Source organism: Doryrhamphus excisus, chromosome 9 (assembly GCF_030265055.1).
Source record: "Doryrhamphus excisus isolate RoL2022-K1 chromosome 9, RoL_Dexc_1.0, whole genome shotgun sequence".
NCBI lineage: Eukaryota > Metazoa > Chordata > Actinopteri > Syngnathiformes > Syngnathidae > Doryrhamphus > Doryrhamphus excisus.
The window spans coordinates 916,328-932,198 of record NC_080474.1 but is presented as its reverse complement, the minus strand read 5'-3'; the positions used below and the strand labels follow the sequence as shown (position 1 = coordinate 932,198).

The 15,871-nt window shown below is 43.1% G+C and overlaps 1 protein-coding gene across 1 annotated transcript in view; it reads right to left on the bottom strand.

Annotated features, from left to right (window-relative positions):
* fer1l6 (fer-1 like family member 6) overlaps positions 1 to 15,871 on the bottom strand; it is a 26,121-nt gene extending 10,250 nt beyond the window's left edge. Inside the window, exons 1-26 of the mRNA XM_058081871.1 lie at positions 14,424 to 15,871; positions 12,827 to 12,915; positions 12,570 to 12,681; positions 9,986 to 10,040; positions 9,759 to 9,890; positions 9,636 to 9,698; positions 9,488 to 9,566; positions 9,138 to 9,294; positions 7,260 to 7,446; positions 7,047 to 7,148; positions 6,860 to 6,950; positions 6,672 to 6,786; positions 6,331 to 6,574; positions 6,153 to 6,261; positions 5,150 to 5,357; positions 4,903 to 5,023; positions 4,703 to 4,803; positions 4,534 to 4,636; positions 3,835 to 3,954; positions 3,613 to 3,765; positions 3,370 to 3,541; positions 1,257 to 1,381; positions 1,030 to 1,164; positions 798 to 947; positions 625 to 732; positions 419 to 481 (exon numbers count right to left, since the gene is read on the bottom strand). Coding sequence (XP_057937854.1) covers positions 419 to 481; positions 625 to 732; positions 798 to 947; positions 1,030 to 1,164; positions 1,257 to 1,381; positions 3,370 to 3,541; positions 3,613 to 3,765; positions 3,835 to 3,954; positions 4,534 to 4,636; positions 4,703 to 4,803; positions 4,903 to 5,023; positions 5,150 to 5,357; positions 6,153 to 6,261; positions 6,331 to 6,574; positions 6,672 to 6,786; positions 6,860 to 6,950; positions 7,047 to 7,148; positions 7,260 to 7,446; positions 9,138 to 9,294; positions 9,488 to 9,566; positions 9,636 to 9,698; positions 9,759 to 9,890; positions 9,986 to 10,040; positions 12,570 to 12,681; positions 12,827 to 12,915; positions 14,424 to 14,458 — 3,129 coding nt within the window. The 5' untranslated portion in view covers positions 14,459 to 15,871. The remainder of the gene's footprint in view (positions 1 to 418; positions 482 to 624; positions 733 to 797; positions 948 to 1,029; positions 1,165 to 1,256; positions 1,382 to 3,369; positions 3,542 to 3,612; positions 3,766 to 3,834; positions 3,955 to 4,533; positions 4,637 to 4,702; positions 4,804 to 4,902; positions 5,024 to 5,149; positions 5,358 to 6,152; positions 6,262 to 6,330; positions 6,575 to 6,671; positions 6,787 to 6,859; positions 6,951 to 7,046; positions 7,149 to 7,259; positions 7,447 to 9,137; positions 9,295 to 9,487; positions 9,567 to 9,635; positions 9,699 to 9,758; positions 9,891 to 9,985; positions 10,041 to 12,569; positions 12,682 to 12,826; positions 12,916 to 14,423) is intronic.

Genomic DNA, 15,871 nt, shown 5'->3' with positions numbered 1-15,871 from the left:
TTGGTGTCCTCCCGGTGGAGCTGGAGGAAGTCTGGGCTTCCCTACTGAGACTGCTGCCCCCGCGACCCAGACCCGGATAAGCGGAGGAAAATGGATGGATGGATGGATGAGTGATGTGTTCACGGGAGCGGGTGGAGGTGAGGAGGCGGGCAGCGGAGTCGATTCTGGATGTGATAAATGCGTGGATCCGGGATTCAGCGGCAGAGAATGTAAGTGGGTATGTTCTTAAGATTAAAAAATGTCATAAAAATATTTCATTTGTTCAGATCTACAACGTGCTACTTTAGTGTTCCCTTTATTTTTTGGAGCAGTGTATATTACATGCATGAATAAACGCAGCATATGAAAAAAAGGCCTTAAATACACTAAATAATATACCCAAATATATATTATGTCCACCATGTGTAGGTAGATGTACCTGAGGACGATCAACAGCCAGCAACTGAACTTTCTTCAGCTCTCTCAGACCCCAAAACAAAACCTAAAACAGTTTGAAATGAACATAATGTATTAATATGCAGTGATAATATATGATATGCAGTTAATATGCACTGAATAAGAACATGGAGGCTTCATCATCATAATGCCAAAAATGAAGCAGGAAGTCAGTCAACGCAACATCACCTCCAGTCTGTAGGTGCTGAGAACTGGTCTGATGTTGGCGGGGACCGTGTAGACGCCCCCTTCCTGCTCCTCCAAGGGGGGCAGCCCCCCCTCTCCGGACATGGCGACCTACACATGCGGAGCAGTGTCTTGTTATCATTTTCAATGACGTAGCAGGACGCAGATCAGCTGACCTGCACCAGCTCGAAGGCCGCCAGCAGCTCTCCTCCGGATTGGCTGCCGCGGTGTAGCGGGCTGTACCGCAGGGTGGGGGGCGTGTACGGCTCAGAGAGCAGGTGGACCTCGGGCTGCGCCACAGTGGCCCCCAGATACTCAGCCTTGCCCTGCATTGCAGGTCCAATATGGGCGAGTTGAGAGCGGCAATGGCACATCAAATATACGAATATGAATATAATATATACGTACCAGGGCGTCGTCATCATACACTTCAATAACAAGTCTCGGCGGTTCCTCCAGGATGTGCTGAAGGTCTCCACTCAGCAGGATGCCGCTCATCTGCAAGCACTGGTTCCATGTGGGACTGAGCGTCTGACTGATCACCTGACACACAGCGTATAAACATCGTGTAGTACTTTCACACTGTACCCCAGCATGTACGACTAGACGACGTCCATATGATTATACACGCTTACGTTGGTGGTCTGGCTGTGTGACAGGTAGGTGACCCTAGCAAACGGGTCGGACAGGCCCGAGTTGTCAGCGGCAATCAGACCGCGAGCCTGATACATGTGACACCTTAACCAGAACTGATGCTGCTCTGGACGCAGGCACATGCAGAAAACACACATAAACATGCATATTAACACATGAAACATACATAATACACATATAAACATGCATATAAACACATGAAACATACATAAACATGCATATTAACACATGAAACATACATAATACACATATAAACATGCATATAAACACATGAAACATACATAAACATGCATATGAACACATGAAACATACATAAACATGCATATAAACACATGAAACATACATAAACATGCATATAAACACATGAAACATACATAAACATGTATATAAACACATGAAACATACATAAAACACACATAAACATGCATATAAACACATGAAACATACATAAACATGCATATAAACACATGAAACATACATAAAACACACATAAACATGCATATAAACACAGGAAACACACATAAACATGCATATGAACACATGAAACATACATAAAACACATATAAACATGCATATAAACACATGAAGCATACATAAGACACACATAAACATGCATATAAACACATAAAACATACATAAAACACATATAAACATGCATATAAACACATGAAGCATACATAAGACACACATAAACGTGCATATAACACATAAAACATACATAAAACACGCATAAACATGCATATAAATACATGAAACATACATAAAACATACATAAACATGCATATAAACACATGAAACATACATAAGACACACATAAACATGCATATAAACACATGAAACATACATAAGACACACATAAACATGCATATAAACACATGAAGCATATATAAGACACACAGAAACCTGCATAAACACATGAGGCATGTACATAAAACACACATAAACATACATAAGACACACATAAACAGGCATATAAACACATGAGACATGCACATAAACATGCATATACACATGAAACATACATAAGACAAACATAAACATGCATATAAACACATGTAACATACATAAAACACACATAAACATGCATATAAACACATGAAACATACATAAAACACACATAAACATGCATATAAACACATGTAACATACATAAAACACACATAAACATGCATATAAACACATGAAACATACATAAGACACACATAAACATGCATATAAACACATGAAACATACATAAGACACACATAAACATGCATATAAACACATGAAACATACATAAGACACACATAATGATGCATATAAACACATGAAACATACATAAGACACACATAATGATGCATATAAACACATGAAGCATATATAAGACACACAGAAACCTGCATAAACACATGAGGCATGTACATAAAACACACATAAACATACATAAGACACACATAAACAGGCATATAAACACATGAGACATGCACATAAACATGCATATACACATGAAACATACATAAGACAAACATAAACATGCATATAAACACATGAAACATACACACATAAACATGCATATAAACACATGTAACATACATAAAACACACATACACATGCATATAAACACATGTAACATACATAAAACACACATAAACATGCATATAAACACATGTAACATACATAAAACACACATACACATGCATATAAACACATGTAACATACATAAAACACACATAAACATGCATATAAACACATGTAACATACATAAAACACACATAAACATGCATATAAACACATGTAACATACATAAAACACACATAAACATGCATATAATCACATGAGACATGCACATAAACATGGGACATACACATAAATATGCATAAAAACAGCAAACATGCATAAAAAGTGTGTGTCTGCTTCATTAGAGGATTGGTTTTGGAGGTCTACATAAAGTCCCAAAACAGGCCAGCATTGTTAGTCCGGTGAAGAGCATCATGCCACGTCTACGGCGTGAACGTCTCCGGTCTACCGCAATATAGCCCAACCCACCATCAGAAACACGTATGGATGCCACAACACCACACCGGGTCTCCGGGTCATAAAAATGTATCTCTGTTACCTGTGCAGGTCAGGTGAGTGGGTGGACTGTTGGCATCAGCGCCCCCTGTGGCGGCGGTGAACCCTGCGGGCAGGTCATCCAACATATGACAGGCGTCCATGCAGGATCCAAACCACAAGTACACGTCCACTTTGGCTTGGACTGACAACCCTGACACACGCTTGCCTGGTGGCTGCACACACACACACACACACATATAAATCTTCTTCCCCTGGTTGTGTGATGTTGCGTAATGGGATGTACCTTCAGGAAGAGTGTCACTATCCTTCCACAGTGGACTCCACGAGCCTCCTGACTGCTGCAGAAGATGACGTCTCTGGCCGGGAGACGAGCGTAGGCCACGCGCTTGTTGTTGCTCAACAGCCACACGAAAACGTCGGGCACCGTGTGTTGAGGCTGCAACGCACACGGGTGATCAAACCTTCAAGAGCTGCACCTGACGCACCAGGAGATTGCACACCGTACCTCCTCCACCAGGAAGCGCAGTTTGTGCGTGAGTTTTGTGGCATCCAGCAACGCTTCCTTGACGCCGCCCGCTTTCCTCTTCGTCTCCACCAGAGACCGAGCGTCGCCGATCATGCTCTCCTGCCAAACACACACATTCCCACGCAGTGGGGGTCAGAACAATCGGACCAAAAAACGGCGTGGGTTTTCTCCGGGTACTCCGGTTTCCTCCCCCATTCCAAAATCATGCTAGGTTAATTAGCCACTCCAAATTGTCCATAGGTATGAATGTGAGTGTGAATGGTTGTTTGTCTATATGTGCCCTGTGATTGGCTGGCCACCAGTCCAGGGTGGACACCGCCTCTCGCCCGAAGGTGACCCCCCCGTGACCCTTGTGAGGATAAGCGGTAGAAAATAAATGAATGAATGAAGAACTTCTTTCTCTATTTGAACATAAAAACATCATGGAAGCTGCCGACCAAGCGAGGGGGGGCTGATGATCCCGAGCTGGGTCACCCAGGTGAGGGTGTCTGATGTAAGACCGCAACCACCCCCAGAACATCACTGATGATGTGTCCAGGTTGCACCAAAAAGGTTTATCTTAATAGTGGATTAATTCATGCAGGAGTGAATATTTTAATTGATTGACAGCCTTAATTACTTTCTATTCCCATGTGGAATGGGAATGTTGTTTTCCATGTGTGCTTTGGTTCCTCCTACCAGTTCCTGCTTGCACATGGTGAGGCGTTTCTTGTCCAGCTGCGTCAGGTAACTGGACTTCAGCTCAGTCTTCAACTTGGCCTCTGCGGCAGCGATAAAACTCCTGCAAAGACAGACAATTGGTGTGTGGTGGACCTCATCCGACATTCCGTGGGTCTGGGTGGGATACCTGGCGTCCACACAGAACTCTTTGACCGTGGTGCCGAGCGCCTGCTCGGCCCCGGGATGTGAATTCACGTGGAGCTCAGCCGCTTTGGCCACACCTTCTTCCTGGAACACAAATGATTGTGTGTTGCTTTCCTGTGCTGGTGTGCACAACACTCCATCGCACAAATGTGTGTGTGTGTGTGTGTGTGTGTACGAGCGTACAAACAAGGCTGCTATGTTCTCCAGCATGTTGGAGTTGTACAGACGATAGCTTCTGTCCTCCCACTGACTCAGCACATTGATGCAAGGCTTCTGTTTCTCCAGGGGCAAATACATGTAGTACCTGTACATAAAGAGTACAAATACTGGCTTACAGTATACACTCACACACACAGGCTACTTTCTGTGTATAGAGTATACACAGTGGTACTCAATGAAATAAAATATCCAGTGATTGAACAGCATCCACCTGTTTCCTTCCACAATGAGCGGCTTCTGGGGAGGCGTGGTGGACTTGGAGGACCTGGAGGGGTCTTGGGACTCTCTGGGTAACAGCGGGGAGGACGAGGAGGAGCTGTCTGAAAAGTCCAGAATGGGTCTCCTTCGACCGAGGGCGGGACTTGGGGAGCCCGGGCTGGGCTGCTGGGCGCCGGACTCCTGGACGTTACCATAGTTACCTGAGTGCAGGAATGGACAACGAATAAGAACATCCATCCATCCAGCAGGGGGAATGCTGGAGCCTATCCCAGATAACTTCAGGCGAGAGGCGGGGTACACCCCGGACTGGTGGCCAGCCAATCACAGGGCACATACAGACAAACATGGTGAGCATTTGGACTTTATTATAGGGTGTTTCACTTTTCTTTTCACTAAAGATTGTTCAAGTGCAACTTCAAAAATTGACATTTAAAGGCAAGACCGCGGACTGGCCTGTAGGTGGGGCTAAAGTTAGTATTTTTTCCGTTTAGAGCCCCAAAGACATTTTAGACTCTAGAGTCACAGCCGCACAGCCACGCTAGTTATCACTCGCGTTCTTGATACGTGATACTATGGGGCTAGTGTTCATCGACTGGCATAAAAAGCTTATTAAAAAGCTTATCATCCACCCTCACGTTGATATTTCTTACTCTACTGACATACGGGGCCGATGTATCGCCTGCAAGAGCTTACATGGAAGCCATCTTTGTTGTTTACACAACACTGCGCAACTCGCACTGCGCAGGCTACGGGAGCTGAGGAGGGACATAAGACATGGCCATCGCGCTAACAATAGAGTGAACACAAAAATATTACAATACGTAAAACATGGCCAATAGATTAATATATTATGTTTTTAAATAATAAATAAAATTCTACATGTAATATTATATTATTATTTAGCATATTGTATTTATATATGATTTTGTAAGTAGCATGCCTGCTGTAGTACATGTAAGAATATTAAGTGTATTGCTTCCGGGTGTTCCACTGACCCAGAGAAAACTCCAAACTGATTGGCTTGTCTCCGATCTTCCTGTCAATCATGGTGGCTTCAAACAAGGCTCCAAAAAGCAGGAAGCTGTCTCTGTTGTCAGTGTGAAGCTAAAACATAAACATTGGTTCATTCATCTGCTCGTGTTCTCTTTGAAAACACTACACTGTCTTTTTTACCGTAGGAGGACATTCCACAGGTAGAACCTCCGCCGCTGCCCTGCCTTTGTCATCTTCGCCTGTCCCCCCTGATGCCCCGCCTCCTCCTCCGGCTGATGCTGCTGAGGCTGGGGTCTTTGCATCCTTCCCTGCCGGCTTTCCCGTCTTGGCATCCTTCACTGGCTTAATTATCCGTGCAAGTTTGGACTCTGGGCCCATCCCCCCTGACAGGATCTCCACCACCAGCTGCACATAGACACGCCCCCTTCAGATAGAAACGTGAAGATAAGACACGCCTTTATTAGTCCCACAAGTGGAAATTAGTTGGTTGTCTAGAGTCGGTGTTCAGACTAGCTAGAAACCTATAGGACACGCCCTCTCCGATGCCCTCGTTAAGCTCGGCCGTGTCGTCCCCCAGAGAGTTCCTGACCGAGCCGTACAGGTTGATCCAAGCGGGACCAAAGGTTGGTAAAAACCCTACAAGAAAGATCCGAAGCAGAGGGTTTTTTTTTCCACAGTACAAAAGCATCCTGTATCCTACATGCATTACCTCTGTCGCCATCTTGTTCGTTGGAGATGCGTCTGAGGTCAAAGTAGTGGGTTCCTATGGCAACGTCACTCATGCTGCCTTCATCCCAAACCTATGAGGACGCGTACCATCACAACTTTTAAATAGTATTATATACGTAGATACAGATTCTAATGCAACTGGACTGCAGGTGTAAGCGCTTTTCTACCTGGATCTTCATCCTCTGGCACAGTGGAGGAAACATCTCAGTGAAGACGATCTGCTCGTTCCACACCGGATCAGCGTTGGACTTCTGTGTGGACGTGCGACCCTTGACAACAATAAGACAGAATTTATAGCTCCATGTATTATTTACACACCATGTCAAGTGTCTACAAGATACAATCGTTTACAAATCATCCACATCATTCGGAGGACCCACCACTTGTCTGAAGAAGCTAACGACCACATAGGGGTCTATGAGCGCCGTGTTGTCCCCGATGAAGGCCTTGGTGACGTTGGCCATGATGCTAGAGTTGTTGCGGGGAAGACCTTCGGCTCGGTACACTTTCATGCAGAAACGGGCCCAAGGACGCTCTGAGGGGAACCCCTCCGGTATCAGGAGGTTCCTGGACAAAGATTTTTTTTTTTAATTTGTTAATTTGTTAATATTGTTATGAGAATATGTTATGAGAAATAAACATTTGTGATGTAAAATGGCCAGTATTAGCCATGTTTTACTGAAATGAAAGTGTCCCACAACCAGGGGCATCACTAGGTTGTGAGGACAGGGACATTATATTATTATTATTATTATTAATAACAATAATAATGTTATATATATATATATATTCTATTATGATATTGTATTATTTTGCCCTATTATATAAAATTTGTCAGAATTTTTTTTGTTTAAAAAATCTATAAAAAATAAAACAAAATCAATAACAAATAAAAAAAAACCTATAAAAAATATAAAATTATTTAGAAGGCCTTACGAACATTTTAGGGGGGCTGCTTTTGCCCTATTATATGAAATTTATGAATTTTTTTTTTTTTGAAACCCAAACTAATTATTTAGGGGGACTTAAGAACATTTTAGGGGGTCTGAAGTCCCCCTAAAATAGGCCTTATGACGCCACTGCCCACAACAGTCATCTGTATCGTATCCCATCACACAATCTGGCATCATCGGTCACGCCTCCCTGTCACATTACAGCCAATCAAAGGCACCAAGACCAACAGCACACTTCCGGCCTTTCTCAATAACAGCGCTTCAGGTTTCACTCTGTCTGAGTGCACTTAGATAAATAGCTTCCAACAATAAAAAAAACACCAAATGGACACAGACTCACCACTGGTACGAACTCTGAGTTTGTTTCCCAGACGTAAAATGATAACATCATTGATTGAGGGGAGGGAGACAGTACAGGAAGTGTGCTCACACCGTGTCACTTGACATCGACCAAACTAGCACACTAGCACTCGGCATGTCATTAAATCTCACCTTAATTAAATCATAGTACATTTTTATGGTACATGATATTAAATCCTTCTAGCCAACATGTTGCCAAATTCAGATTGAATACGAACTCCCAGCCAGGTAGCAACACATTGGAGGGCAGGCGTTTGTGGAGTGACAGCCGAGACGGCCAATCACACGATAGTATACAAACACTCTGAGCCAATTAATGAGCTTCTAGGCGGGCTAAAGGGTAACTAGTTTAGCTTGAGAGGATGTGTTCCGCTTAGTCATAGTGATCAACAAATCTACAACAAATCTAACTTAAATACTGTACATATAGCCTAGCATTGTTTTGGACACTAAATTACAGGAGGCGAAACTGCGTTTTGAAAAAAAAGTGCAGTAGAAAATGATCTGTTACGTTGACTTTGTCTAGCACACAACTATGGTGCTTTCAAGGACAGGCAAGCAAAGTGGTAATGTCGAAACACAATAACACAAAACCATATAAACTGTGAGCTTTAAGTATATTATTTTTTGTAAAAAAAAAAATCTCCCTTATTTCTAAAGTTAATATGCATTTACATAAAAGTTTATGTACTTTATTTTAAAAAAGTAAAAAAAAAAATTGGTCTCTAATTGGTCACACACAAAGTGCGTCATAACTACGAACCATATAAGGAAGGGGCAGTTTTACCACGCCTTTTGAAACCGAGCGTTTTGAGCCATCCCAAACTTCTTTCAGGACTCACTTTGGCATCGTTTAAGGTTAAAAAAGTGGAAAAAGCCTAATGGGTCTCCTTAAATAAACCAAAAAACCAAAAATGGAGATTTTTATTTCATTTTTGAACTTACTTCTCTATTTGCTCCTCTGCGTCGCTGGCTTTAATTCCAGGCTGCATGCTGTCGCCCTTCGCTGAGACACTGATGTCGCACTTGACGTAACCTTTGACCCCGGTGCTGATGTCGCCGGGAAGCGTCAGCACCGCCCACTTGTTTATGAATTGATGACCTCAAACACAGAAATAAAAAAGGAGATATGGTGGACGCCAGTGATTCCTGCAGGACTGCGATCTATTTGTGGTGGGAGGTTGGGTGTTGATGAACAATTTAATCATCAAATGCCAAGATGCATTTGGAAAATGAGTAATACGCATATCTAACGTAAATCTATAAATACAAATAAATATGGAAGTGACCTTCACCTGCTTGTTTGTAGACGGTCCATACGTCTACTTTAAAGGAGCCGATGCAGAAGCTCCTCAGCATCTTGGTGTGCATCACCTGTGCGACATAAGACGCGTTCAGGTAGCCGGCAAAAAATACGGCATCGACAACCCCATCTCCACGCACCGTCAGCCGAATGACTTTATCGAAGAAGATCTCTTTGTGGGCGAAGACGTCAAAGACAAAATACTACAAAGATAAGAAAGTCAGTCGAATCTTGTCGCCATGGCGACACGGTGGGTTTCCGACCTCGTTGTAGAAGGGAGCGTTGGTTCCTTCTTTGACCGTGGTCTGTTTTTTCTCATCGCCCACCTCGATCACCACACTGGGGTCGATGTTCTCACCCACCAGCTGCTTGGCTTCCGTGATGTTGATGGTGACCTCCAAGCAAAATCATAATAATATTATAATATATTAATCAGCATGTTGTTACAGGAATATCTCCATAGCGAGCCGTGGAAGGATGGGAGTCGTACCTGGAAGCTCTGAGCTTTGCCTTCAGTCTCCTCAATGGCGGTTCTTAGCTTGGACCTGCACAGGGTTCACATCATCTTACTCCAGGAGGGAATAATATGGCCGACCTCTGGTACTGAAGGTAAAGGTCTACATTCATCAAGACCAGAGGTGGGCAAACCTTTGACACGCGGACCGTTTATGTAAAAAATATATTTTTTTTTACACCTAATAGTCCACCTGGAATTATTGTATCTGTAAAAGTGTCATGCAACCTGATATATGTGTGAATTTATTTAATGTAAAGTGCATTATAAATTCAATGTATTATTATTATTATTATTTATTTATTGTTTTTATTTCAATAAAAAATATTTCAATATTATTAATAAATAATAAGGTTGGTAGGTAGGTAGGTAGGTAGGTAGGTAGGTAGGTAGGTAGGTAGGTAGGTAGGTAGGTAGGTAGGTAGGTAGGTAGGTAGGTAGGTAGGTAGGTGGGTAGGTGAGTAGGTAGGTAGGTAGATAGGTAGGTAGGTAGGTAGGTAGGTAGGTAGGTAGGTGGGTAGTTTGGTAGGTAGGTAGGTAGGTAGGTAGGTAGGTAGGTAGGTAGGTAGGTAGGTAGGTAGGTAGGTAGGTAGGTAGGTAGGTAGGTAGGTAGGTAGGTAGGTAGGTAGGTAGGTAGGTAGGTGGGTAGGTGAGTAGGTAGGTAGGTAGATAGGTAGGTAGGTAGGTAGGTAGGTAGGTAGGTAGGTGGGTAGTTTGGTAGGTAGGTAGGTAGGTAGGTAGTTTGGTAGGTAGGTAGGTAGGTAGGTAGGTAGGTAGGTAGGTAGGTAGGTAGGTAGGAAGGTAGGTAGGTAGGTAGGTAGGTAGGTAGGTAGGTAGGTAGTTTGGTAGGTAGGTAGGTAGGTAGGTAGGTAGGTAGGTAGGTAGGTAGGTGGGTAGGTGAGTAGGTAGGTAGGTAGATAGGTAGGTAGGTAGGTAGGTAGGTAGGTAGGTAGGTAGGTAGGTGGGTAGGTGAGTAGGTAGGTAGGTAGATAGGTAGGTAGGTAGGTAGGTAGGTAGGTAGGTAGGTAGGTAGGTAGGTAGGTAGGTAGGTAGGTAGGTAGGTGGGTAGGTGAGTAGGTAGGTAGGTAGATAGGTAGGTAGGTAGGTAGGTAGGTAGGTAGGTAGGTAGGTAGGTAGGTAGGTAGGTAGGTAGGTAGGTAGGTAGGTGGGTAGTTTGGTAGGTAGGTAGGTAGGTAGGTAGTTTGGTAGGTAGGTAGGTAGGTAGGTAGGTAGGTAGGTAGGTAGGTAGGTAGGTAGGTAGGTAGGTAGGTAGGTAGGTAGGTAGGTAGGTAGGTAGGTAGGTAGGTAGGTAGGTAGGAAGGTAGGTAGGTAGGTAGGTAGGTAGGTAGGTAGGTAGTTTGGTAGGTAGGTAGGTAGGTAGGTAGGTAGGTAGGTAGGTAGGTGGGTAGGTGAGTAGGTAGGTAGGTAGATAGGTAGGTAGGTAGGTAGGTAGGTAGGTAGGTAGGTAGGTAGGTAGGTAGGTGGGTAGTTTGGTAGGTAGGTAGGTAGGTAGGTAGTTTGGTAGGTAGGTAGGTAGGTAGGTAGGTAGGTAGGAAGGTACGTAGGTAGGTAGGTTGGTAGGTAGGTGGGTAGGTAGATAGGTACTAGGTAGGTAGGTAGGTAGGTAGGTAGGTAGATAGGTACTAGGTAGGTAGGTAGGTGGGTAGGTGAGTAGGTAGGTAGGTACTAGGTAGGTAAGTAGGTAGGTAGGTAGGTAGGTACGTAGGTAGGTAGGTAGGAAGGTACGTAGGTAGGTAGGTAGGTAGGTAGGTAGGTAGGTAGGTTGGTAGGTAAGTAGGTAGGTAGGTTGGTAGGTAAGTAGGTAGGTAGGTAGGTAGGATAGGTAGGTAGGTAGGTACTAGGTACGTAGGTCGGTAGGTAAGTAGGTAGGTAGGTAGGTAGGTAGGTAGGATAGGTAGGTAGGTAGGTAGGTAGGTAGGTAGGTAGGTAGGTAGGTAGGTAGGTAGGTAGGTAGGTAGGTAGGTAGGTAGATAGGTAGGTAGGTAGGTAGGTAGGTAAGTAGGTAAGTAGGTAGGTAGGTAGGTAGGTAGGTAGGTAGGTAGGTAGGTAGGTTGGTAGGTAGGTAGGTAGGTAGGTTGGTAGGTAGGTAGGTAGGTAGGTAGGTAGGTTGGTAGGTAAGTAGGTAGGTAGGGAGGTTGGTAGGTAGGTAAGTAGGTAGGTAGGGAGGTTGGTAGGTAGGTAGGTAGGTAGGTAGGTAGGTAGGTAGGTTGGTAGGTAGGTAGGTAGGTAGGTAGGTAGGTAGGTAGGTAGGTAGGTAGGTTGGTAGGTAGGTAGGTAGGTAGGTAGGTTGGTAGGTAAGTAGGTAGGTAGGGAGGTTGGTAGGTAGGTAGGTAGGTAGGTAGGAAGATAGAGCCATCCAAAGCAGCTACAAAAATGGCTGCCGTTCAAAATGGGTGCAGTTTGTTTACGCTTGGATCACACGCCCAAGTTTCTTGCTGCCAGAGAGACATCCACGGCGTAACGCACACATGGACCACACAAAAGAGAAGGCCGTGGACCGGAACGAGAACATTTTTAGCTGGAACCCAGTCCAAAATACCGCTTGGTGCTGGCCATGGTTCTGGTTCTTCGTGCAGAGCGTCCTTCCTGATGCTCCATGTCGTCTCCTTCCAGCAGCTGAGACGTTTCAGAGGGGAGCTCGGCTTCCCTGTCTGTCAGGAGAAGAATCAAGTTCACGTGTACCTAATGTTGTGGCCATCGAGTGTGTGTGCCAAGCATGATGGCGTTGGTTGTGACTGTTTGACAAAGGTTGGCGCTGATGCTGCCGTGTTTGCTTTCAGCGTGTTCAGGACTCACCCAGGGCCGCCTTGTTTGACAGGACCAGGTCCGCCTGGACCTTCTTCTTCTTCTTCTTCCCCTTCAGGCCGAACATCAGCTTCGCCTTCCTGCTTATGATGGAGAACAGTTACAAATACGCAACAGCAGTGGCGTCATTAGGCCTGTTTCAGGGGGGCTTCAGACCCCCTTAAATTTTTTAAAATTATTTTTTATTATTTTTTGATTTTATTGTTTTAATTAATTTAATTTTCGTTGATTTTTTTTACCTAAAAAAATTCTCTGACAAATTTCATATAATAGGGCAAAAGCAGGCCCCCTAAAATGTTCATAAGCCCTTCTAAATAATTTGATATTTTTTATTGATTTTTACAAATTTTTTATTGATTTTTTTTTTACAAAAAAATCTTGGAAAAATTTTATATAATACGGCAAAAGCAGGCCCCCTAAAATGTTCATAAGCCCTTCTAAATAATTTGATATTTTTTATTGATTTTTACAAATTTTTTATTGATTTTTTTTTTTTACAAAAAAATCTTGGAAAAATTTTATATAATACGGCAAAAGCAGGCCCCCTAAAATGTTCATAAGCCCTTCTAAATAATTTGATATTTTTTATTGATTTTTACAAATTTTTTATTGATTTTTTTTTTTACAAAAAAATCTTGGAAAAATTTTATATAATACGGCAAAAGCAGGCCCCCTAAAATGTTCATAAGCCCTTCTAAATAATTTGATATTTTTTATTGATTTTTACAAATTTTTTATTGATTTTTTTTTTTACAAAAAAATCTTGGAAAAATTTTATATAATACGGCAAAAGCAGGCCCCCTAAAATGTTCATAAGCCCTTCTAAATAATTTGATATTTTTTATTGATTTTTACAAATTTTTTATTGATTTTTTTTTTTTACAAAAAAATCTTGGAAAAATTTTATATAATACGGCAAAAGCAGGCCCCCTAAAATGTTCATAAGCCCTTCCAAATAATTTGATATTTTTTTATTGATTTTTACAAATTTTTTATTGATTTTTTTTTTACAAAAAAATCTTGGAAAAATTTTATATAATACGGCAAAAGCAGGCCCCCTAAAATGCTCATAAGCCCTTCTAAATAATTTGATATTTTTTATTGATTTTTACAAATTTTTTTGATTTTTTTTTTACAAAAAAATCTTGGACAAATTTTATATAATACGGCAAAAGCAGGCCCCCTAAAATGCTCATAAGCCCTTCTAAATAATTTGATATTTTTTATTGATTTTTACAAATTTTTTTGATTTTTTTTTTACAAAAAAATCTTGGACAAATTTTATATAATACGGCAAAAGCAGGCCCCCTAAAATGTTCATAAGCCCTCCGAAATAATTTGATATTTTTTAATTAATCAGAACCTAGTGACGCCCCTGCACAACAGCATCCCGACTAGTAGAAGGCTAGGTTTCAGAGAGCTTTTTCACTGAGACTTCCTAATATGGGCATGCCTGGGTACCAGCTTCTTTTGGCTGAAGTGGAATTTACGTCCATGACCGAATCCTTCCGCGTGTTTGATCCCAACCAGGATTTCTTCTAGTTTGATGATGAGTTTGAGGAAAAAGCACCGAAGATAAATTTCTCACCGCCGTTGCGTTGCCGGACTCTCTGTGGAATCCATTCTTTCTATTCCTTAGCCAGAAGATGTGATTGAATGAATTATCCGAATCCGATATGAAATATGAAATATCCGGTGTGGAAAACTCCTGATGGTCCCGTCCGGTCTTTGGATGCTCTTTCAGTGTGGGAACATCCTCCCGGTACGGCTTTTATATTCATACAGAAGGTCCTCCTCCTTCTCCTCATCTAGTCTAAACATTTGGCCTCATGTGGACTACACTCACACACCTTCCTCCTTAATCCTGGTCCGGGTCACCACCGAGAGGACACCAAGCGAGATTCCAGTGGGAATGTCTGGAACAAATGTTCTATCCGTGGAATGGTCCAAAAGAGTCAGCTTATTCCTCTGGAAGAAGTTCTTCGGTCAAGTAACCGCAACATCTCCACACAGCCGGCTGCCGTTTGACGCCCCTGCACGACCTGAAGTTCCGTTTGGTGTTTGGGCTCCTGCTAATTCCAAACCAGGTAGGAGACCAGGCCGTAGAAGATGTTTCTTCTCTCGCAGATGCCGTCTGATGGTTATGGGGGCGCACTCGGCACCAGTACCACACGACATTTGGGCCCAGTGTCTTGACTGACAGGCAGTGGGGGGTCCTCGGCTCCTGTCTTGATTTTTTTTGCTCCATGAGGCCAAGTCGGTGAGAAGTTTGAAAGCGTCCAAGCTCAGCAGGGGATGGCGCTGCCAGAGGCCTGGCTGATCAACCCCCGCCTGGTTTCAAGAGAGAAAGCTCTGTTGCCTTCGCCATCAGGAGATTTCGCCTTCAGGTGAATGCTTCTTTGCCATAAACGGCTTCTTTTCTTCTATTTGGATTTTTAAGTTCTACCTCGAGCCTCCTGAGGAGCCGACAATGCTACACGTAGATTTTGCAGATACCTCCAGACACCTCTGGTGGGTTCCAACCCGAGACAAGGAGTCAGCGTGGGACGCCCTCATTGGCTTTGGTCCTTTCCCAAATATTTCATTTTTTTTCCACATATTATGACTTTATTTCCTTAGTATTTTGACTTTATACTCGTCATACATGCCTTGTATTGCTTCACTTTCCAAAACTTGTTTCACTTATTATTATTATTATTCATTCATTTTCTACCGCTTTTCCACACGAGGGTCGCGGGGGGTGCTGGAGCCTATCCCAGCTGTCTTCGGGCGTAAGGCGGGGTACACCCTGGACTGGTCGCCAGTCAATCACAGGGCACATATAGACAAACAACCATTCACACTCACATTCATACCTATGGACAATTTGGAGTGGCTAATTAACCTAGCATGTTTTTGGAATGTGGGAGGAAACCGGAGTACCCGGAGAAAACCCACGCATGCACGGGGAGAACATGCAAACTCCACACAGAGATGCCCGAGGGTGGGATTGAACCCTGGTCTCCTAGCTGTGAGGTCTGCGCGCTAACCCCTTGA